Here is a 25,345-nt window from a genome sequence, read left to right as displayed (position 1 = left end):
TGCTGACAATTTCATCTTGTTTAGGTCCACAATCAACACTTTTGGAACCAGCAGTCAGGAAATCAAAAGATGAGTTGCTTTGGGAAAGTCTACTGTCAGGGGCCTCTCCAGATGCTAAAGAGCAATGATATCAATCTAAAGACTAAGGTTTGTCTGGTTTAAGCCATGGTCTTCTCAATTACTTGCTATGAATCTGAGAGCTGGATAGTGTCTAAGGATGGTAGAAGAATAAATGCCTTTCAGTCGTGGTATTGAAGAAGAGTACAGAATATACCACTGACTGCCAAGAAAATAAGCAAGTCTGTCCTGGAGAGGGTGAAACCAGGTTGCTCCTTTGAGGCAAGGATTTTTAAGCAGTTTGAGCATGTTACCAGGAGGGGTCAGTCCTTGGAGAACATCATACTTGGAAGGACGGAAGGTCAGCACAGGAGAGAAGACTCAGATGAGATGGATTGACACAGTAACTGGGGGGGGAGGGGGGAGATGTGTCAGAGATGGTAGGATTGGCTCAAGATAGGGCAAGGTTCAGAGCTGTTCATAGGGTCGTTATGAATTGTGGTGGACACTCGATGGCACATTAACAACACAAACCTGATGAGCTCTGGTGGACCAATAGTAAAGGATTGCTCCGCCAAGCCAAATGCACCGGTTCAAATCGACCAGGTGCTCGGAGGAAAAAAGATTTAACGGCTTCTGAAAACCCAACCGAAGGACAGTTCCGACTCGAAGTTACATAACAACAATGTAAGGTTGGCAGATAGAATCCACCTGGTCTTGGATGGAGAAGTTTCTAACTCTCGCTCCCCAGGACCCGATGCGGGTCGCCACGAGGCAATACTGACTCTATGGCAGTGGCTTTAACTCGGCCTGCAGCCTAACTAGTTAGTTCACTGCCCACTCCGCTCTTCGCCAGCCTTGCTCTAAGCACGTGACCTAGGCTCTTGCAAACCGGCACTGTCTCTCGCACAGTATTACGATTTCTCACAAATATCTCTGCTCCCTAAGTGTGCTAATCACCGATACTTAAATACACGCACACACTCCCCGGCGCGCATGCGCACAACTAGAACCGGGAATCTGCTTTTGTAGGGACGTGTCTCTGCGCCTAATGATGACGTAGTAACTGAGTGTTAAGCCGTGAGGAAGCGTAGGCAGGCCGGAGCTGTTGGCTGGCTCGGAAGGGAGCTGCTTAGGTGCCGAGTTGCAGGGGTGATCGAGCAGCGAGGTGACTGAGTGGGGACGCAGCTATGAGAGAAATAACAGGCACAGTGGAAGAGACAGATTTGGGAGTAGATTATAGTAGAGAACGCTGAGGTAGAAGGTTAACAGGGTGCGACAACTGAAGGGGCTAGTTAACTGGAAATCCAGAGCGAGGAACGACTTGAAGGGGGAGAAAGATGGATGAGACAGGGAGTGATCAGGATATAAAAAGTAGACTGTGAAGGAAAGAAGCAAACTTAGATGTTTGTAAGTCAGAGAACTACGTCAAGCCTTCTGACCTAAAGATTCCACTGACTTCCACAACGCTGGGTGGTGAGAGATTTAAAGTAGGGTGTTTGGACTTAAAGCAATGCTTTGAAGTCTAATGCTAGTTGTTCCATACATCTTAGCCGAATCTCTGAATGAATCTTTTGAAATTGCAAGGAAGTAGCTGCTTAGAGAATAAGCTTTAGTGACTTACTCCTTTTTTTTTTTTAATTCAAGGTTGTCTTGTTCTGTAAAGATCTTACAGTGCAAGATGTCATGGATCAAGGAAGGAGAGTTCTCACTTTGGGAGCGGTTCTGTGCCAACATCTTAAAGGTGAGCAGTGGCCCAAGGGACCACCTAGCCTCGTGGTTAGTGAGTAGTTTTGGTTCATGATCTATTGTTGAAGTTGAACAGTCCATAACATTGAATGCCGTTTAGCAGCTCTCGTATCTCATTGCTCTGGAGTTGGAACTGATTTACAGCTGACCCGCCAGTGGGATTTCACACTTTATGTGAGATAAGACTGCCCATCTTTCTCTCATTGAACAACTGGTGGATTCCAACAGCTAGAGAGGCACCATTTTTGACTCAGTACCACCATCTGCAGACTGTGTCTTTAGAGCAGTTTAGCAAGGTAATTATAAAGTCTTAAATTTGCAAAGTAGCTTTCAGGCTTATTTTCTAGAAGATTATTATCTTAATGGACATTTTCAGAGCAGGAAGCCTAGGGCCTCCTGATGATGGTTCTCCCCTTGTTGAGCAGCAGACCGTTAAGCCTTCCTTATAAATCTAAATAAACAAACACATTATTGTAATGAGATCTGACTCATGACTACCTTCCATTGCCTTTCTGAGCTTCTAAATTCTTATGGGAGGCTTTCTCCTGTGTGTTGCTGGGTGGACTCAAACCACCACCAGCTCTAAATGTTGCTAGGAGAGGTTATTCCTTGGAGAGGGACATCATGCGTGGCAAGACTGTCAACCAGGTGGACTGACACAGTGACAGCACCAATGGGCTTTAGGATGTCCGAGATGGTGAGGATGGTGCAGGTTGTTCATAGGGTCACTATGGGTGGTATGCACCAGCACCTAACAACAACATAGTATATAGGTAAACAAAAAATTCTTGATAATCTTTTGAGCTGACTTAACAGTACCCAACAACAGTAGCCATTTCTTGAGCTGAAAAACATAAAATACTGATTATCTTCCTCAGAGTTTTCACAAATGTCTCAAGTCTTATCTTCTTGCTTCTTGGGGAATCAAGCAGAAAACTCAAACTCACTGTCATCTAGTTGATTCTGACTTATAGTGTTTTAGAGACTGTGAATTACAATCACAAGAAACTGCCCATCTTTCTTTCCTGGATCTGTTAATGGATTTGAATTTCTGGAGACACTTAACCTTTGGGTTCGGGGCACAACTTGCTACAAATTACATCCTTCAAGCCGACTTCCAGCTTGAAGAATAGTGTCTCTTTTTAGCCCTGAAAAGTAGGTGATATTTTTGTCATTTGTCTTCTTACCTCACAGGCAGGCCCAATGCCCAAACACATTGCATTTATAATGGATGGGAACCGTCGCTATGCCAAGAAGTGCCAGGTAGAGCGACAAGAGGGACATTCACAGGGCTTCAACAAGCTGGCTGAGGTGAGTGTGTGTGGTAGATCTGAAAGTGGAGAATTGGATTATAGGTAAAAAAACCAGCCCATGAGTTTGCTGTGGTTGTTTTTGTTTGTTTATTTTTTAACATTAAAAATATTTTAATTTTTTTCCTATTGTTACATATCTTCCCTCCCCTTCTTTTTCCCTCCCCCAGCCCTCCTGCAATGCAACCCTTATTCCAGATTGTTGTCATATATCTAATGCCTAATCATACATTCCTTTTGGACAATTCTTCCCCTCCTTTGATATAATGCAGTGTTCATTATCTATCCACTGTTTTCCTTTTCCCTCCCCAGCCCCTCCATGTTATTTTATAACAGCAGTGTTATGCATTATTTGTGACTAAGATACTTCACTCAGCATAATGTCCTCTAGGCTCCCATATTTTGTGTAATGTTTTAAAAGTTCATTGTTTTTAAATGTTGTGTAATATTCCATTGTGTGACTGTACCATACTTTTTCTACCCATTCATTTGCTGATAGATACTTGGGTTGCTACCATCTCTTTGCTGTTTTGAATAATGCAGCAATAAATGTGCATACATTTGTTTGAGTCGTGCCTCTGGTTTCTTTAGGGTATATTTCCAGTAGTGGAATTGTGGAGTCAAATACTTCACTCCCCCCCCCCACCTTAATATTTCCAACTTTTTGAGAAAGTGCCACAGTGCTTTCTTTCCATAGTGGCTGTACCATTGTACGTTTCCACCAGCAGTGAATAAGAGTTGTAATCTCTCTACAACCTCACCAGCATTTGTTTGCTGCCATGTTGAACTTAGCTCTTGTTACTGCGGTAAGGTAATATCCTGTAGTTGTTTTTATTTGTGCCTCTCTGATAACGAGGGATTTTGAACATTTCTTCCTATGTTTGATATCTGATTGTCTTTTTTTGGTGAAGTGTCTATTCATATCCTGTGCCCATTTTAGGACTGGGTTGTTTACTTTTATCTTGTTGAGGTGCTGGAGTATTCTATAAATTTTAGATATGAGTCCCTTATCAGATATGTCATTGCAAAATATTTTTCCCAATCTGAAAGTTTCCTTCTTACCCTCTTGGAGAAGTTTTTTGATGTACATAGAAGTTCCCATTCATCTATTTTATTCTCTTCTGGTTGTAGGTTATGGTTGTGTTTTTACAGCTATTGTTTTTGTCACTTGATTGCTCTAAGTCCAATATTAATGTTTTTGTTGTCTTTATGTGCCATTGAGTCCCTGGTGACTGGTAGCGACCCTATGTTCAACAACCCTGTACCCTATCTATCCTTTGTTAATCTTATTGTCTCTGACACACTGACCCCCTTTACGCCAGTCACTGAATCAACCTGTCTCCTCGAGGGTTTTCCTCTCTTGTGCTATCCGTCCACCCTCCAAGCATGACATCCCTCTCCAAGGACTGGTCCCTCCTTGTGACATGTTTGAAGTATGTCAGGTGAAGTTTCAGAATCCTTGACTCCAGGGAGCAGCCTGTTTTTACCTTCTTTAGGACAAACCTGTTTGTTCTCCTAGAAGACCATAGTGAACTCAGTACTCATCTACAGCATCACAGCTCAAAGGCATTAATTCTCCTTTTATCATTCCTAGTCATTGTCCAGTTTTCTGGCACATAGCAAATAATTGCAAAGATCATGGCCTGGATTAGGTGCACCTTAGTCTCCAGACTGACATCGTTGCCCTTCAGTACTTTGGTGAGATCTCTGACTGTAGATTTCCCAGTGCAGTTCCTCTTTTGATTTCCTGGCTGCTGATACCAAGAGTGTTGATTGTGGAGCCAAGCTAACTGAAGTTGTTAACAATCTCTTCATCATCTATCATGATGCTGCCAATCAGCCCAGTGGTGAGAATCTTTGTTTTCTTGATGTTGAACTTCAATCCATATTTAAGGCTGCAGTCCTTGACCTTCTGCAGCAAGTGCTTCAGGTCCTCCTCAGTTTCAGCAAGGAGGGTTGTGTCATCTGCCTCAGATTTTTGATGAGTCTTCCTCAATCTTGATGCCACATTTCTCCTCATAAAGCCCAGCCTCCTGAATGACCTATTCTGCATATAAATTGAAAAGGTATGGAGCTAGGACACATCCCTGGCTTACAGAACAATTTCATGAAACAGCTTATGAGCAAGAGCCTATGGTGATGAAGAAAGAAATTCAGGCTGCTCTGAAAGAATTGGTAAAAAACAAGGTCTCAATTGATGGCATATTAATATTAACATTATCAAAAATATTAATTGCCCAGTCAATCATGACAAAGTAATAGAAATGAAATAAGCATAAAACTGGCATCTTTTCTCACCAATTAAAGCTTTTACTTTTTTCTTATGCCTCATCATAGTCCTGGTAGTATGTTTTACATGAATTAACATTTATAAAATTACATTATAATTTTTAAAACTTTATTTTGACTTTTCATTTTGACAAGTATTTTTCTAGATTGACTTAAAACCTTAATTATGTGTTGTTTGTTTTTTTATGAGTGTGTATATTAAAAAACTATGTACAGAGTGAGTGCTGCCATCTATTGTGCCTCATGTATGTTCTCAGTTCTCACAACTTCATAAAGCAAATATGACCCTTGGCCAAAGAGAGAGAAATTGAGATCAGAGAAGTCAAGCACTTACCCCTCCAGATACACACTAAAATCTCTCTGGTCAGGTTTTGTTACACATATGGACAGTGGTTGTAGATGCCTTAAATATTGTTTGTGGGTTTTTTCTTTTTAATTTTTATTGTGATTTTAATGAAAGTGTACAGAGAAGTTGGGGCTTCATTTGTTCATTATTGTGCATTTTCTTCCCTCCTTTTCCTTCTTACTCTTTGTTCAGGGTTTGTTTTTGTTTTTTTAATTCATTCATTGTTGCACATTTTCCTCCCTTTCCCTCTCTTTCCCCTCCCTAGTCCACTTTGCAAGGCACCTCTTATTTAGATTGTTGTCATTCATATAATGCCTAATCATACTTTCCTTTTAAATACTTCTTTGCCTCCTCTGTTCCAATGCAGTGCTCATTATCTGTCTACTCTTTTCCTATTCTTTCCCCACACCCACATGTCAGTCCTGTTTTATAACAACAGTTTATGCATTATTTGTCCTTTTGTAACTGAGATATTTCACTCAGCATAATGTCCTCCAGGCTCCCCCATGTTGTGTAATGTGTTACAAGTTCACTGTTTTTCAGTGCTGCATAATATTCCATTGTGTGAATGTACCATAATTTTTCTTTTTTTTTTCTCTAAATTTTTTTAAATTTTTATTTTATTATTTTTTGTGTGAGTGTACCGTCAAATCAGATCTGACTGGTACAGGAGGAGATTGTCCCTCCTTCCCCGTCAGAGCATCTGGTGGATTCGAACCGTGCGCCTCTGGGATTGTAGTTGCAGCTCCTTGCCACTAGGCCACCAGAGCTCCCCTACCATAATTTTTCTATCCATTCATTTGTTTATGGGCACTTGGGTTGCTTCTGTCTCTTTGCTATTGTGAATAATACAGCAAATAAACATGGTGTGCATACATCTGTTTGAGTCATAGCTCTGGTTTCTTCTGTATATATTCACAATAATGGAATTGCTGGGTCAAATGCTATTTCTATTTCTTACATTTTTGAGAAACTGCTAGACCACCTTGCATATTGGTTTTGCCATTTTACATTTCTGCCAGCAGTGATTAGCAGTTCTAATCTTTCTACAACCTCACCAGCATTTGTTGTTTGCTCCCCTGTTGAACTTTGCAGTTGTTATTGGGGTTAATTATGTGTTTTAATAACTAGACCATTTCATCACATGAATCTGATATAATTTGTTTAGCTGGTCCATTTTTATTGGACATTACAGGTAGATATTGTAAGTAGTACTGTTTTATTTTAATTTTTATCTTTTTTGGTATTTATTGTTTTCCACTGTTGCACGCTTTCTCCTCCCCTTCCTTTCGCCCTCCTTAGCCCATCCTGCAGTGCACCCCTTGTTCCAGATTGTTGTCATACACATAATGCCTAATCATATATTCCTTTCAGTCAGTTCTTCCTCTCATCTTTTCTAATGCAGTGTTCATTATTTACCCACTCTTTTCCCATTCTCTCTCCAAGCTTTCCCATGTCAATCCTGTTTTATAACAGCAGTGTTATGCAGTTTTTGTCCTTTTGTGACTGAGATATTTCACTCAGCACAATGTTCTCCAGGCTTCCCCATATTGTGTAATGTTTTATAAGGTCATTATTTTTCACTCCTGCATAATATTCCATTGTGTGAATGTACCATAGATTTTCTATCCATTCATTTGTTTATGGGGACTTGGGTTGTTTCTTTCTCTTTGCTGTTGTGAATAATGTAGCAATAAACATGGATCTACGTACATCTAAGTCATGGCTCTGATTTCTTTAAGGTAGTAGTACTGCTTTAGAATTCTTAGAATTGAGATTTTGGGAATACATACCCAGTGTCTTCCCATCTTGGTTTGTTTAAGCTGAGATTTCTCAGGAATCAAATTTCTCAGCATTAAAATGTTAGGCAAACTGGGACATTGGTTACCCTAAACAAAGGCCCTGTGTGTTCTATGGCTTTAATGCATATTTATTATGAATTAGCACACATTAAATTTAACAATAAGAAAGGGAGCTCTGGTGTCCTAGTGGTAAGAAGCTGTGCTGCAATCCTGAAGGCATTTGGTTTGAATACAACAGATGTTTCACTGGAGAAGGGAGGCAATCCTTTCCTGTGCCAGTCAGATCCAGTTTAATCAGATCTGATTTGACGGCACATAACAACAACAAATTAAAATTTAACAATAAGAATGGAATTTGTCAATCTTTCTTAAACTGTATTTATAACAATGAAAATATCATTTATATAGTCCATTAATCCTAGCTTCCTGGCACAAGAATCTGGTTTGATGCTGGAGGACTGGTGGCTCTATGAGTGTATCTCACACCTTCTTCCAGGTTTGCTCATTCCAGCCTCTGTTTAGGAAGTGAATGAGGGATAGTTTTGTCTACTGCTTAGGAACTCCTCTGCCACTTTTTGAACTTGCAGCAAATTACCTTACTTCCCTCTGACTCCATTTCTTCATCTATGAAATGAGATTAATGATAATCTCTACTTTAGAAGATTATTTAAGTATTAAATAAAGGGAGTGGTACAGGCATAGCATAAAAGATGTGCCCCAAACCTGAAACCATTATGATTGGCAGCTATTTTTGGCTAAGATCAACCGTAGATTCTGACCCAGCTGTGTCATCTGAAATGACTGTCCTACAGCATCTGTAGGGCTTGTACCTATTCACGTGTCAGATTCTCACTGGCAATTTTCCTAAACTGGTGATGGGTTTGTTTGTATGTTTGTTATAGGATTATATTAGAAAGGCATATCTTCAGATTTGTTTCTTCACTTCTGCACTTCACTGCATTCTACCCTCTACCTTTTACCTCTAGGCTTCCCATCTCAGCGTGAGTGAGTTAGAGCAGCCTCACAGGAGCTGATTTTAAGCACGAGGTTTTCCTTTTTAAGTTGAGGTATTATTTCATACAGTAAAATTTTAAAGTTCCTAAGTTTTGAAGATTTTATACTTGCCCCATCAAGGTATAGAACATTTCCATATGATGTTCGTTGTGCCCTTTCCCGGTCAACTCTTTCCCACTTGCTTCTCACTCCAGGTACTGATTGAAACCATTACTTGATTTCAGATGCTATCGTTTAATCTTTCCTGTGCTGGAACTTCATATGATGGAATCACTCAGTAGAATTATAAACTTCTGATAAGTGTTGTCAGCTCTGTGAGCCTTAGTTTTATCATTTGTACAATAATGCCTGTGAAGAGCATTATTATAGAATGAGTAGGAGGATCCAATGGGGGGTGTGTGTGTGTGTTAATCATAGGATCACACAATTTGATGGGTGGAGGGAAGGATGAATAAAGGAAAGAGGAAAGATCTTGTGTGAAAAACAATGTATACAAACTTTATGAACTTTGTATGTAAACCAATATAAAATTAAAAAAAATAAAGGGGAAAAAATAATGCCTGTGGTTAATTGAATAATCAATTGGGAATAAATGTAATCATTATCACCAAGAGGCATGATGTCTAACCTTTTGCAGACTGCTAAACGTTGCACAGCTGGTCACTTGTTTTTATTGCAAATTATCAGTTTCTCACGCTACAAGAATAGTGAAGTTATACTGTGAGTAATAATATCTTGTTTTTTGTACTGATCTTTGGCTGTCTCAAGAGGGATGGGTTATGATGCTGTTTTACAGATGAAAAGACTAAGGTCTGCAGAAGTTAAATGATCTATCTACTGCCCCTTAGCCAGGGACTAGAACCACAGTTAGTCTTTGTTGGAGAGCTTTTTTTCTTTGTAAACTATAGTGACATCAAGATGATGCTTGGTTCTCACGGTTGATCATTGTAAAGGGGATCACAGTAAAAGACTATGAAAACTACGAAGTTTGGAACCAATTACAAAAACATACAAAAGACCAGACTTACTGATCAGACTGGTGAAATTCCCAAGATTATGGCCCTTAGATACTCTTTGAACCTGGAATAAAATTCACCCTATTGGGGAATCTCTAGTGGCCTGGTGGAAAGAAGCTAAGCTGCAGTCCTGAAGGCACCTGGTTCAAGGCCACCAGGTGTTTCATGGGAGAGAGATGTGCAGTCTCCTCCTGTGTGATTAACTGCCTCTGAAAACCTGCCATAGGGTTTGTTCTGACTCAGCAGTACACAAATGACAACAGTGGTTCAAATTTCAGTCAAACAATAGGCAGATCTAAAAGGGCACCACTAACAGGAGATACTCATACCTTGTAATAACCAACCCTATATAGTCAAAAGAATATTTGTCCCAAGATAAAGCCCTGAGAGCAAGAAGGGGTAGGATAGAAGGTTTAGTGAGAATGAGAATTATAGGGAGGAAGTAGGAAAAATTTAATTACATTGTAATTGTTAAAATATATACGCATGGCTGAAAGTCAACTTGTTTTGTAAACTCCCTTGAATCATAATTTAAGCATTTAAAATAAAATGAAAGAACAACAGTGATATTAGCATAGTACTATTCATTAAAGTAAATTTTTTTTAAATTTTATTATTATTTTTTGTGTATGTACTGTCAAATCAGATTTGACTGGTACGGGAGGAGATTGTCCCTCCTTCTCCAGCAGAACATCTGGTGGATTTGAACCACACACCTCTGGGATTGCAGTACAGCTTCTTGCCATTAGGCCACCAGAGCTCCCTCACATTCTATTTCTTAATTGGTGATTTTCTACTGATTTGGTTCATTATCAGACATAAGCACAGATCTTATCCTAGGTTTTCACAGTTTGAAGAAGGAAGAAATATGTCTCCTACCTCCGAGTCAAGATTAGAACGTCTCTTGTGTCCCTTCCCACATTTTCTTTCTTTATGCACTAGCTCCTTGCCTTCTCCCCTCCTCAGACTCTGCGCTGGTGTTTGAACCTGGGCATCCTGGAGGTGACAGTCTATGCATTCAGCATTGAGAACTTCAAACGCTCGAAGAGTGAGGTAGACGGGCTAATGGATCTGGCCCGACAGAAGTTCACCCGCTTGATGGAAGAACAGTAAGATACTGCTAGAGGGAGAGCATGTTCTTTACGCCTTCAGGCTTTCCCTACCCTTTATATCTCTCTTTACCCAAGGCTTCTTTAATAACCAATGTAAGTTCTTTTAATATTTTGTCTGACATCTTCAGTGGTAATACCAGGTACACATGCTAGTTTATTTTTGTTTTTTGGGTTTTTTTTAAGAGAGAACTTTATTTGGGGTTCTTGAGATTATTTTACAAAATACAAACCCAAATTGAACCAGCCTCAAGCAAAACTGCAACCAGGGATTGAAATCCATTAGATAGGCCCTCTTTGTACATTTACTTTCGTATCTGCAAACCAATATTCTCTGCTTTGAAAAGCCCATAATAAACAAAAGCCTTTAAATGGCCTCCTGTACTGTAAATTTCAGGAGTGTTGATGGCATTGGCTGCTAACCTAAAGGCTGGCAGTTCAAATCTATCAGCTACTCCACAGGAGAAATATGAGTCTGTAAAGATTTACTGCCTTGCAAATTCTCTCTAAGGGACAGTTCTACTATTCTATAAGGTTTCTATAAGTGAAAATATACTTGAAGGCAGAAAGTCACTAGCTCACATTTGTATTCTTAGACTAGAAATTGTGGCCTAGGGAGCAGAGTGAGGGAAAACTTGGAAAGATCATCTCTGTTGGGCAGTCAACATCCCTAAAAAATTACTGTACCCTGCATATTTTTTGGGAAAGATAATATTCTGCATAAGAAGCCCTTATGGGGCAGTTCAGCACCATTCTTATCTGTAGCTAAGTCTAGGCCAGCTTAGGAAGCAAAACCAGAGGAACTTTGAGGGAAATTGTTTGCTTTAAAGTACAGAGCCCTCACTAGCCGGAGTCTGCTGCGTAAAATCTTCATTGCAGTTTGCTCAGCTGCTGCCTGTACCAAGACTAGGAAGACAAGTGTACAAAGAACTTAGAGCTAGCTCTGTTGGGGCTAGACCTGAAATGGCTTCTCAGGAAACAATTCTGTCATTCATTTCTGTTTTTGTTTGTTTGTTTGTTTGTTTTTTTTAGATGTCATTTCTGTTTTATGTTGACCCGTTAGCGTGGAGAGGACAGGTAACTAGGCTTCTCTCTGTTCAGAGTAGGATGGTGAGACCCTAGGTGATAGAAATTACTTTTGGTCTTTGGCAAAGCACGTGTGGCTCAGAGTGCCCCCACTTAAGGGTCATTACTTCACACTGACAGTGTGAGGAACAAATTCCTTTGTACATGAAATGTCTATATCCATATACTTTCTTAATCTTTTTAAAAGTGCTTACTTTTTTGCCAGGCCCTGCACCTAAAATGTATTTTCTGCATGCTATAGTATGAGAGCCATCCAAGTAACAACAAAACAAACATAGTATGAGAAGGAAATTATTAGCTCACTTTTAGTAGGCAGAAAGTAAAACCAGAGAAATTAAGTCAAGTGTCCTAGTGTCTAACTCTAGAACCCAAGTCCTTGCCTATTACACTGTACTCAAAGACTAGAACAATTTAATGGTTTCTCAAAGGTCAAAATGCAAGATTGAATAAGTGTCATTAAGATGGACTGCTAGGAGGACAACAGGTTCGTCCTACAGTGGGTGAAACCAGCCTGCTCCTTGGAGGCAAGGATTCTGAAGCTCCATCTGACATATTTTGGGCGTGTTGCAAGGAGGGACCAGCCCTTCAAGAGGAACATCATGCTTGGAAGGGTGGAGGGACAGCACAGGAGAGGAAGACCCTTGATGAGATGGATCATTTTAGTGACTGGGGTAATGGAGGGGTAGGTGTGTCAGAGACAGTAAAGTTGGCTCAGGATAGAGCAAGGTTCGGAGCTATTGTACACAGGGTTGCTATGATTTGCAGGCAAATCAATGGCACATAACAACAACAACAAGGGAAAATTGTTTTATGCTATCTTGAAGTCCTGAAAGAACGCTGCAGGTGGTTTTTTCCAGTGTGTCCCGGAACCTCAGAGTTCTAAGGGATAGGAGTGAAAAGAAAAGAGGGACTGGGAGTATTGGGTGCTGCTTTTCATTGATCTATTTTACATACCGGTATTTTGCCTAAGATTATTTGAAGAAAGAGTTCTTTAGGCCAAATATTCACTTGAAAACCACTAGTCTAGTTAGTCATATCAGGTGGGAAACTAAACTCAGGTGAAGAGAAGGTTTAAGAGAAAGAGCTGGTGTGTAATCACATAGCAAACTAGTGGCAGAGCTGGGTTGCGAGGTCAGATTTCCTTTTTCTCTTCCACAGATCTCAGTTGTCCTGGTGTCTAAGAATAAAACTGTGTTATAACTAACACAAGCCTATGAAGATAGCGTGACTGGAATGGTTATTGCCCTTAGCTTATAGGAAAGGAACTGACACTCAAAAAGTTGTTTTTTTTTTAAATTTATTTTATTATTTTTTGTGCATGTACCATCAAATCAGATCTGACTGGTACAGGAGGAAATTGTCCCTCCTTCTCCGGCAGAGCATCTGGTGGATTCGAACCGTGTACCTTTGGGTTTGCAGTACAGCTTCTTGCCACTAGGCCACCAGAGCTCCCCTTCAGAAAGTTTTAAGTAGGGTTATGCGGCTAGTAAGTCATGACACTAGATCTTGGATCTATGTATTTTAATAAAATTTTGCCTTGATTTGATTGTATACCTGTGTACTGTAGTTTCAGTTGTCTGCAATAGGTGTTTAAATCTTTTGTCATCCTTAAAAAACTGTTAAGGGTTGTAGAGAGGATACTTGGTCAGGGTTCCCCAGAACCTAGCAGATACCTTTACCTCACAATATATTTCTTGTTATTAAGCTTTCTTTTAGCTCCAAACATTTGTTGCTCAGTTTCTCCATGGCATTTCCAGGTGTGGGAGGTTGGTTGGATACTAGTAAACTTGTTCTCATTGTGAGCAGAGTTTGAGAATTACTCTGAAAGCACTGTAATACTAGATTACATGAATTGGTTCTCAAGCCATGTCTCTGTTCACATATCAAGTGCACTCAACTATGTATCTGATTTTGAGCAAACTACCTTACCTCCCTGCCTCAGTTTCCTAATTTTTAAAATGGGAATAATGGTGTATGGATAACTTGGTATAAGGATGCAGTGTGTTTTACATGTAAAGCCCTTACTTAGATCAGTGACTGGCACTAAATAAGCTTAATTCATGTTCATTATCACTATTACTATATTTCACTAGAAGATGTAAACATAACCAGTAATATAGCTTCTGCCCTTAAGGAATTTACTTGATTGTCAAGGTGAGACAAACATAACACAGAATCCATAAAATGCAACTTGCCAGAATGGGCACATGGGGTCATGTCATGTATGGTAAAAATTTTGGGTTCCCAAATTAGAGAGACGTGGGTTTTAGTCCTGACACAGCATTAGCTACCCATATGACTTTGGGCAGGTTGCTTCTATCTGAGCCTCACTTTTCTGCTTTCAAGTAGAATGCCATATACTCCTTTGACAGTTGTTGAAAAGATGAGATGAAATAATATTTAGAGAGCATTGCTTAATATATAGAAAAGCACTCTTTCAGTTGATCAATATCAAAATGCATGGTGTCTTCCCCTTGAGCAGGTGCTCTGTCTAACCCTTCCTCCTTTCCTCCCCCATCAGAGAGAAACTGCAGAAGTACGGGGTGTGTATCCGGGTTCTTGGTGATCTGCATTTATTGCCCTTGGATCTCCAGGAACTGATCGCACAAGCTGTACAAACAACTAAAAACTACAACAGGTAAGTTCTCTTATTTCCCTTCTCTCATTGACTCCTTAGTAGTTTTGGGGACAACCTCGGCCTGTCGTGGTGTGTATCTGGTGCTTGAGGAGTTGAGAGGATAGTTTGAAATTTTTAGAGACTCCTTTTCTCCATCTGCAGGACAGATCAGAGATAGTTCTGCATCTCTGCATGTTTGTACTCTCATACGTGCACACAGTTTCTCATCCACTTCCCCCTTCCTGTGGCCTCCTAAAACACATATACACTTTTTACTTGTAAGGGGATAGACTATGGTTTCTTTTTTTGGTTGTTTAAATTTATTTTTTATTGTGATTTTAAGAAAAGTTGGATTTTCATTCCTTGATTGTTGCATATTTTCCTCCCTACCTCACCCCATTCATGTTTTAGAAAAGGAAAAAATATTCATTCATTATTGCATAATTTCTTCCCTTCTTCTGGATAGAGTGTTTTTGTAGCATACTTCATTTCTGTTTCTCTGGGATTCATGGGTAGGGTGACTTTGGAAAGTCATACAGATGCAGAGGGAAACAACTTAATAATCTAAACTTCCTTATACATAAAATTGAGCTTTATTTATATGTTTGGCAATGGATTTGTTTTGTATCAAATTTTATTTTGTTTGTGTTACTATCACATTAGATTCACATCTATTGAAAGCTGCTTTGCAGTAGAAAAGGAGATAAGAGGACAATAGATGTAACTTGTTGTTATGTGCTGTCGAGTCTCTTGCGACTCATAGCAACCCTATGTACAACAGCCCTAAACCCTGCTCTATCCTGTGCCAATCTCATTGCCTCTGACACAGCCATCCCGATTACCCCAGTCACTGAATCAATCCACCTCATAGAGGGTCTTCCCCTCCTGCGCTGTCCCTCTACTCTACCCAGCATGATGTCCCTCTCTAAGGACCTGTCTCTCCTTACAACATGTCCAGAGTATGTCAGACGAAGCCCCAGAATCCTTGCCTCCAAGGAGTAGCCTGGTTTTACTCTCTCTAGGATGAATCTGTTTGTTTTCTTGGCAGTCCATGGTACATTCAATACTCTTCTCCAGCACCACAGCTTGTCCAACTCTCTTATGCATAACAAATGATTGCAAAAACCATGGCCTGTATCAGGCAGACCTTAGTCTCCAGAGAGACACTGTTGCTCTTGAGTACTTTAGAGAGGTCCCTAATAGCAGACTTTTCCATCGCAATACGTTTTTTGATTTCCTGGCTGCTGGTGCCAAGAGTGTTGACCGTGGAGCCGAGCAAACTGAAGCTGTGAACAATCTCGATCTCTTCGCCATCCATCCTGATGCTACCAATTGGTCCAGTGGTGAGAATCTTTGTCTTCTTGACATTGAGCCTCAGTCCATACTGAAGGCTGCAGTCCTTGACCCTCTGCAGTAAATTCATGAGGTCCTCCTCAGTTTCAGCAAACAGGGTTGTGTCATCTGCATAACGCAGATTGTTGATAGATCTTCCACCAATCCTAACGCCATGCTCTCCTCATAGAGCTCAGCCTCTCCGATAATCTGTTCTGCATACAGGTTGAAGAGGTATGGAGATAGGACACATCCCTGGCGTACACCCTTCCCAATTTTGAACCATACAGTGTTGCCCTGCTCTGTTCTGACGACTGCCTCTTGGTCCAAGTATAGGTTTCTCATTAGCACGATTAAATGTTCTGGGATTCCCATTCTTCTCAGAGTCAGCCACAGTTTGTTATGATCCACATAGTCAAATGCCTTTGCATAATCAATGAAGCACAGATAGACATTCTTCTGGTATTCTCTGCTTTCAGCTAAGATCCATCTGACATCAGCTACAATATCCCTAGTACCATGACCCCTTCTAAACCCAGCCTGGACTTCTGGCAGTTCTCTGCTGATGTGCTGTTCCAGTTATTTTTGGATAATCTTCAGTAGAATCATGCCTGCATGTGAAATCAATGATAATTGTTCTGTAGTTTCCACACTCTGTTGGGTCACCCTACTTTGGGATCGGAACAAATATAGATCTCTTCCAGTCAGTTGGCCAAGTGGTTGTTCTCCAGATTTCTTGGCACAACTTGGTGAGCACATCCAGGGCAGCATCTGTTAGCTGAAATATGTCAATTGGTATACCATCTATTCCTGGGGCCTTATTTTTTGCTATTTCCTTCAAAGCAGCTTGAACTTCTTCCTTCATCTCCATAGGCTCTTGCTAATATGCTATTTCATTAAATTCTTCTGTATCTGCCAATTCCTTTCGATACAGTGACTCAGTATATTCCTTCCATCTTCTTTTAATACTTCCTGAATCATTTAACATTCTGCCTAAAGCATCCTTGATTATAGCAACTCGAGGTTTGAATTTGTTCTTCAGTTCCTTAAGCTTAAGAAATGCTGAACGAGTTCTGCCCTTTTGATTTTCCAACTCTAGCTCCTCATACATTTCATTGTAATATTTCGCTTTGTCATTCCATGCTGCCTTTTGGAATCTTCTGTTCAGCTCTGTAGTGTTTTGAATTCTTCCTTGTGCTTTGGCTTCTCTATGCTCCAGTGCAATCTTCAGAGATGTAACTTACACTGTTATAAAATTTGCAGCATATTTATTTCAAGAAAATTTAGAAGGCACAAAAATCTCACAATTCAGAGATATCTGCAGTTTACATTTGTTGTGTGTCTTGCAGGGAAGGGTTACCCAGCTTTGCAGACTATCTGATGAATTACTTTGTTCTTCCTTTCTCAGGTGTTTCCTGAATGTCTGCTTTGCATATACATCCCGTCATGAGATCAGCAATGCTGTGAGAGAGATGGCTTGGGGAGTGGAGCAAGGCCTGCTAGATCCCAGGTATCCATACTTGTTCAGGTAATAGATGACAAAACTCCTTCAGAACTGAATACTTGGACCAGAGATCAAATCAGGTATTCACATGCAAAGATTTTTTTTGAGTCTCCAAACTTAGAGATGTTAAGATTAAGAGCCTCTTCCAAAATTTTCTCTGTGTTATCCACTCATATAGACCCCCTCAAAAGAAGTAGCATACAGACAGTAAGTGATGAGACAGTAAATAAAAAAATAATGTTTTACTGGACTCTTGGGCAGAACTTTGCCATGAGTGGTATTATATGAATGTAGCTTGTTAGATCTTTCATACTTTAAATAAGATTGAAATATTTTTTTTAAAAAAGTTGTTGACCTTTAACACCATAGTGGAATCCCGATTGTTAGAGCTGGAGGGACCTAGAGAAGGGATCCATCTATGCAATCTCTCATGTTATTTTTAACTTTGTGGTTATAATATTAATAAGTTGATAATAGCAATAGTAAAAAAAGTATGATCTGAGCAAAAATTCCAGGCAGTATATTCTGTATTTTATAAAGTCATTAACTTCATACAACCATGTATTAGATATTCAAGTCTTTTTTCTATTTTATAGTTGAGAAAACTGAGCTCTGCCTTGCAGTGACTTGCCCAAGGTTATTCTCCTAAGTGAGCCTAGCACTGGGACTCATATCTAAAACTGGTTCCAGAATTTTTGTCCTCTACTTCTGTTATGTGAATTCTTGGGACCCCAAATTTTTTCTCATTCCTTTTTCAGGCATAATTTGACCTCTGAAACGAAATTCGAAGTTAAGACATTGATTAATATGAGTACAGTTATTAAGTACTGTCAAGTCAGAACCAATTCATAGCTGCTTCTTCAGTGGGTTTTCAGAAGCATTAAATCACATGGGAGAGTACCCATTTTTCTCCAGAGGAACAGTTAGTAGATTTGAACCGTGTGCCCTTGAGTTGGCAGTGCAACTCTTTACTACTCAACCATCAGATCTTCCTGAAAATAAAATGAGATAAGGCAATTTATAAATATCACTCCTCAAAAGTTGTGTGATCTTTCTATACTAGATCATTCAACAAATACATTCATATTTTTCATACTAAAAGATTTTGTTTTTAATTTCGTTTTTTTATTTGATTGAAAGTTTGCATATTTTTCCATTCCATCACTAGTACACATTTATTTGATACTATTAATTACAATTAATATGATTAATTACATTATCTGATCATCTCCTTACTGTATATTGCATTCTCTCCACCCAACTGAGCTATTTATTAATTTTTTTACTCCCCTCTCTCTCCTTTCTCATGCCTGGTAGCCTTTCAGCAAATATATTTTAAATGCCAGTTGTAGGCCAGGCTTATTGCTGTGCACAGAGTATATGCTGTTGAAAATAAAAATACCTGTTTCCTGTCTTCCTGGAGCATTGGGATGTGCTCAGACAGGATTGTCTAATAAGCAGTATGTATCTGATAAAGGAAAGCTTCTCCAAGGAAATGAGCTAAAAGGAAGAATAAATAGTTACTGGGAAAGAGAAGAGGCCCTAGGTGGTTAACACTGTTGACTGCTAGAAAGTTGGTGGGTTAAGACCACCCAGAAGTGCCTTTAACTTTACGGTGTCTGCTACCCTAAAGTTAGTCCTTGAAAACCTTGGAAACTCAGTTCTGCTGAAATAGATAGGAATGCCATAAATCAATATTAATTCCATGGCTACTGGTCTTTTAGGGAAAGAGGTAATAATGTGAGGACATACTTTTTTGCAGAAAGACTAGTTGAATTATTTGATTAAAAGGCTCCAGGAAGAAAGGGAGCTTAGGCTTTAGTGGTAGTGATGGAATGGAGAGGCTGTGTAAAGAGCTAGGTAGGTAAAGTCAAAAGGACTTGATGATGATTTAAGTTTGGGAAAAGAATGTGATGGCTGGTTCCAGAACTTTTGATACCCATCATTGTGCTGGAGAATTCTGATGTTGTTGTTATGTGCTGTCGAGTCGCTTATGACTCATAGTGACCCTGTGTACAACAGCTCTGAAACCTGTACTATCTTTTGCCAACTTTATTGTCTCCGACATACCTACCCTCATTACCCCAGTCACTGCATCAGTCCATTTCATCATTGGTCTCCCTGTCTTTCTCTGTCCCTCTACCCTTCCAAGCATGATGTCCCTCTCCAAGGAATAATCCCTCCTTGCAACATGTCCAAAATATGCTGATTGTTGTTGTTGTTAAGTGCTGTTGAGTCCCTATGAAGGAGAGTCCTCGACGCTTGGGTGCTTTTCATCCTCTCTCCAGGTTCACAGGGTTTTCGGAGGCAAGCAGTTATGGAAGTGGATGCCACTCCTCCTTCCAAGCTAAATATGCTGATAGAGGATCCAATTTGAAGAAGTCCAGGAGTCAGTTTCAGATACACTAGACTCTCAACAAGATAATTTGACACAGTGACTGTAATAATGGGCATAAGCATATCAAGAGATTGTGATGATGTCATCAGATATGGGACAGTTCAGATCTGTTTTTGTAGGGTTGATATTAATTATAGCTCGATGGCACCTGACACCTACAAAGTTGTTGAGCAGACATTGACCACTGAGAAGTTAGGATCTGAGATACTAACATGGAGATCACCAGTGTAGGTTGTAAATTAAGCAAAGAGGATTCATATGGAAGCTCAGGAAAATCTGGAGTGAAAGTAGACCCTAGAATGGGGTGGAGGTTGTTTATTTTTGTAAAGCAAATATGCTTTCTTTAAAAATCAAGCTTTGGTAAAAGCAGGCCGAAGCTCAATTGGCATCAGCAGAGAACACAGAAAAGAGTAGGGTATTTATCCATTCTACATTGGCCAGTTGCAGGTAGTCACCGTTGGCCATATGAGGGTAGTCACAGCAATTTGAAGGGCATGGGGCCGTTTTCTGTTATTTGAGCACTCCCTACTTTATCTCTTGTGATGGGGCATGAAATCAGGTTTGTTGTTACTGCTAGGTGCTGTTGAGTAGAGTACAACTCATGATGATCCTGTGAACAACCATTCTGAAATCTGCCCTATCCTGGGCCAACCTTATCATCTCTCAGACAGGAGAGCCCATTGCTGAAGTCACAGTGTCAATCCATCTTGTTGGAGTTCTTGTCTTTTGCTGATATCCCATGCTTCTCCAAGCATGATGTCCCTTTCCAAGGAATAGCCTCGCCTAGCTATATGTCCAAAGTATGAAAGATGAAGCTCTGTCAGTCTTGCTTCTTAGGAGCACTCTGGCCACAAGCTTTAAAGGACATACCTATTTGTTTTTTGGGCAGTCCATGTGATAGTCAGTATTCTTTGCCAGCACCACAATTTAGAGTTATTGATTCTTCTGGCACCCTTATTCATTGTCTAGCTCCTTGATGTGTAGCAGGTAATTGAGAAGACGTGGCCTGAATCAGGCACACCTCAGTCTGCAAACTGATGTCAATCCTCTTCAGTATTTTGGAGAGGTCCCTGACAGCTGATTTCCCCAATGTAATACGTTTCCTGATTTCCTGACTCCTGGTACCAAGAGTATTGATTGTGGATCCAAACAAAGTGAAATGATTGACAGCTTCAATCTTTTCTCTATCTATAGGAATGTTGACTGTTAGGCCCGTGGTGAGGATCTTTGTGCTCTTGATGATGAGATGTATTGCATACCAAAAAGTCCTTGATCTTGTACATCAGACATTTCATATCCTTCTCACTTTCAGCAAGCAGAGTTGATTTGTTCAGCATACAGATTGAATAGGTATGGGGAAAGGGTACAACCCTGACTCACACCCTTCTTGATCATAAACCATGCACTGTTCCCTTTCCTTGTTCACACAACAGTTTCTTGGTCTAGGCATATGTTCTGTGTGAACAGAATTAAGGGTTCTGGAATTCCCAGTCTTCTCAATGAAAAATGGGAGCCATAATTTGTTATGTTCCATACAGTCAAATGCCTTTTCATCATCAATAAAATACAGGGTAGATCCCTGTACTGTTCTAGCTGTTTTTGAATGGTCTTTAATAATAATTTGCTTGTATGAGATATTAATGAGACTGTTTGTTAATTATTAATGCACCTTGATTGCATGTTTGGTCAATTTTAGACTGCAAAAGTTGGTAGAAACTCACAATATCCTCCTCTTTGGCTCTAGTTGTTGGTGCATACATTTGAATAATATGGATGGAGAGGAGATTGAAACTGTCAACAGCTTCATCTTGCTTGGATCCACAATTAACACCCTTGGCACCAACAGTTAGGAAATAAGGAAACACATTGCACTGGGAAAATCTGCAGTTAAGTACTTCTTCAAATTATTGAGGAGTAATGATATCAGTTTGAGGACTAAGGTGCATCTGATTCAGGCCATAGTCTTTCCACTGACTTGCTATGCATCTGAGAGCTGAACAGTAAGTAAGTATGACAGAGAAAGAATTGATGCCTTTGAACTGTGGTGTTGGAGAAGAGCACTGAACATCACTGATGGCCAAGAGAACAGATATGTCTTGAAAAGGGTGCAGCCGGAGTGCTCTTTTGAGGCAAGAATGATGAGACTTCGCCTCACATACTTCCTTGGAAAGGGATATGATGCTGGGAAGGGTGAAGGGTCAGTGAAGGAGAGGAAGACCCCCGACCAGGTGGATTGATATGGTGACTATCACAGTGGGCTCTTGTGTGTCGGGGAGTGTGAGGATGGCACAGGATAGGACAAAGTTCAGATCTTTTGTTCATAGGGTTGCTATGAGTCGTACTTGACTTGACGGTACCTAAAAACAACAGCATATTAGTATATCTTCTTAGTATGCATATGGATAGTATCTTAGAACTCACAACATTGTGCTTTGGGATGGATCTTGAAATTATCTTTTTAATTATGAAAGCAACTTCATTCTTCTTTAGGTTTTTATTCCCAGCCTACTAGACTATATGATTGTGTGATTCAGAGTGGTCCATGCTTGTCCATCTCAGTTCACTGATGCCTAAAATGTCAATCTTCATGTTCCATTTTTGACAATTTCTATTTTTGCAACATTCATACTTAATACATTTCATGTTCTAATTATTAATAGCTTTTTGCAGCTGTTAGTCCTCATTTTGAGTGACTTTCTATCTGGGCTCTATATATAATGCTGTAACTACTCACATTTCTGTGTTCATAGGGTTCTCGAAGGCCTTTTTTTTGGAAGTGGATGATCAATCCTTCTTTCTAGTCTGTCTTAATCTAGACGCTCTGTTGCGACCTTTCCACCATGGATGACTCTTCTGGTATCTGATTGACTAATGGCACAGATCCTAGCATTAGTGCACCCCATAAGCCACACCAGTACAGCAGACTGACAGACACCTGCTATACCAATGGGGCAAATAACACCAGACCTATACACACGTAACATCTTAAATAATTGGTAATATGTAAATCATTCCCCAATAACCGAACTGACAGCTAAGTGTTGTACCTCTAAAAGCAAACCAGATATGTAATTATCATGGTAGTAAACCAAGGTAAACATTAATCACATTATTTAGTATTTCCTGGAATAGAGGGAGGTATTTGGGTAGGGTCAGAAGGTCCGTAAAATGGAATCGCTTTGGTTTCAACTTTATATTCCCAACTTAAAGGTGAGAAAGGGGGTGAAGATCTTCTAAACACTGTTTCCTGCTGAAATGGGACAAAGCCAGGGAAGGAGTCTTATGTTGAAGGGGACTTGGGGGGAATAGGTTGATACAGAAAGCTGGTTAACAGAAACTGTCACATGGTCTACTTTGTGAAAGATTCAATTTGATGAGTCAGGCAGTGGTGCTAATAGGCTCAAGTCTCAGAGTATGATTGCTTCTGCTAGAATTGAGTTTTAGGAAACTACTTTTATTGGATAGGTGTAGATGAATGAGCCTGCAAGGAAAAAACCAGAATGAACAACCAGAAAATCAATGCAGTTAGTTTTACTAGGGCCAAGAAAAGTAATTGGTTGGGATGAGTAGGGGAAGAGGGTTTGGGGTAATGGTGGGAACAATGGTGTCGAAAGGTCAATTAATATATAAATTTAAAAGTAGCTGCTGGACAAAAATTAAGACGGAGGAGGACGTTGTAGAAGTAGGATATGTAAGTAGATGCAAGTTATTGGTAATTTTCTAATTGTCTTACGCAGTGATTTCATAGTTCATTCTATTTACTATGTTTGATATAAGCTTTTGTGTGCATCAAATAATACATTAAAAAATAAGGGTGGATATATATGTTAGAAGGAAAGGTAGCTAGCTGGCAGATTTAATGTTTCTGTGTAGGACTAGAATTTTTTGTTTGTTAATTTTAATGAAAGTTTACAGAAACTTAGGGTTTCCATTCATTCAGTGTTGTACTTTTCTCCCTGCCCACCCCCTCCCAGGACTAAAATTTTAATTTTGAGTATTAGTCCAATACTATACACTCATGTCCCATTGCAGTAATCACCAAGATTTAGCTCCTGTTGCTTCTTAAAGAGGCATTGGTATCGTGCATTGCATGCTGAACTGCTAACCAAAAGGTTGGAGATTTGAATCCACCAGCCACTCCTTAGGAGGAAGATAGGCAGTCTCTTCCTATGAAGATTCACACCCTCAGAAACCTGACAAAGATTTCCATGAGTCAGAGTGACTCAGTAGCTGTGGGCTTGGTTTGTTGTGGTCCTGTTTTTCAGGTTTCCAAGGCTGTAAATCTTTACAGGAGGAAATTGCCCATGCTACACAGTATACCACTAAATGTCTTTGTCCATAACGAAGTTGAAATTAAGAGTGAGGCGTTATGAAAAGAAAAGTTATTAACTATTAGTTCCCAGTTCTTTTCATGAATCAGGTGACTTAGTGGTAAGGAGTTGCACTGCCAACACAAAGGTACGCAGTTCAAATCCACTAGCTGCTTTGCAGCAGGAAGATGGGCATTCTCTTCCCATGCAGTTTTGTGCCTTTGAAAACTCACTGAAGGGTCAACTACAGGTTGGTTTCAACTTGATGGTACACAACAACAGCAACACAAGACACCAAATCGAGTTTATCATGCATTCTCATATAAAGTAATGGTCCTGGTGGCGCATGTCCTGTGTGTGTTGGTGATGTGTGCCCTGCCAACCAAAAGGTCAGTGGTTTGAATCCACCAGATGCTCCATGGAAGAAAGATAGTCTTTTCTTGTTAAGATTTACAGCTTTGGAACTCTGATGGAGGGTCTCTGAAAGTTTGAATCCACTCAGTGTCAGTGGGTTATTATTCCCTGCATTTTAAAAAGTAAGTTAACCACCACAAGATAAAGGTAGACAATCCAGTTGAAAAATGGGCACAGGATATGAACAGACACTTCACCAAAGAAGACATTCAGATGGCCAACAAACACATGAAGAAATGTTCAAAATCTCTAGCTCTAAAAAGAGGTGCAAATCAAAACAACTATGAGATATCCTCTCACCCCAGTCAGAATAGCAAAATTCAACAGAGCAGCAAACAACAAATGCTGGCGAGGTTGTGGAGAAATTGGAACCCTTATTCACTGTTGGTGGGAGTGTTAAACGGTGCAATCACTATGGAAGGTAGTGTGGCGCTTTCTCAAAAAAGTTGGAAATAGAAATACCATATGACCCATCAGTTCCACTACTGGGGATATACCCTAAAGAAACCACAACTGCACCCCAAGCAGATATACACACACACATGTTCACTGCAGCTTTGTTCACTATAGCAAAGAGCTGGAAATAACCTAAGTGCCTATCAACAAACAAATGGATAGAGAAGCTGTGGTATATTCACACAATGGAATACTATGCTGCATTGAATAACAAACAAGGAACTCATGAAATACTATACAAAATGGGTGACCCTGGGGTGTGCTGACCCCTGCGATTTCCCCAAATGCGGGAAACTCGACTGCATAATTTGTGGTAGTGGGGGACTGTGTGCGTGCTATCCCCTGGTTTTGTAGTTATAAATACAGGCTTCAAAGTTAAAAAAAAAAGGGCGACCCTGGAGGACATTATGCTGAGTGAAATATCTCAGTCACAAAGGGACAAATGCTACATAGTGCCACTGTTGTAAAACAGGACTGACATTGGAGTTGGGAATCTAAGAAAAGAGGGGATAAATAATGTACACTGCATTGAAACA

The 25,345-nt window shown here is 40.0% G+C and overlaps 1 protein-coding gene across 4 annotated transcripts in view; it reads left to right on the top strand.

Annotated features, from left to right (window-relative positions):
* Positions 1-1,710: 1,710 nt before the first annotated feature.
* DHDDS (dehydrodolichyl diphosphate synthase) overlaps positions 1,711-25,345 on the top strand; it is a 47,640-nt gene continuing 24,005 nt past the window's right edge. For 2 of the 4 annotated variants that reach the window (XM_006883484.1, XM_006883483.1), the window contains exons 1-5: positions 1,739-1,801; positions 3,001-3,117; positions 10,550-10,692; positions 14,300-14,416; positions 17,136-17,237. In XM_006883484.1, the coding sequence (XP_006883546.1) occupies positions 1,739-1,801; positions 3,001-3,117; positions 10,550-10,692; positions 14,300-14,416; positions 17,136-17,237 (542 nt within the window). Of the gene's footprint in view, positions 1,802-3,000; positions 3,118-10,549; positions 10,693-14,299; positions 14,417-17,135; positions 17,238-25,345 lie in introns of all 4 variants that reach the window. The other 2 variants (XM_006883485.1, XM_006883486.1) reach the window with 2 other exon arrangements.

Source organism: Elephantulus edwardii, unplaced genomic scaffold, assembly GCF_000299155.1.
Source record: "Elephantulus edwardii isolate Elephantulus edwardi_28Jun2011 unplaced genomic scaffold, EleEdw1.0 scaffold00028, whole genome shotgun sequence".
In the NCBI taxonomy this organism is placed as follows: domain Eukaryota; kingdom Metazoa; phylum Chordata; class Mammalia; order Macroscelidea; family Macroscelididae; genus Elephantulus; species Elephantulus edwardii.
The sequence above is the reverse complement of the archived record's forward strand: the minus strand, read 5'-3'. Positions and strand labels throughout refer to the sequence as shown.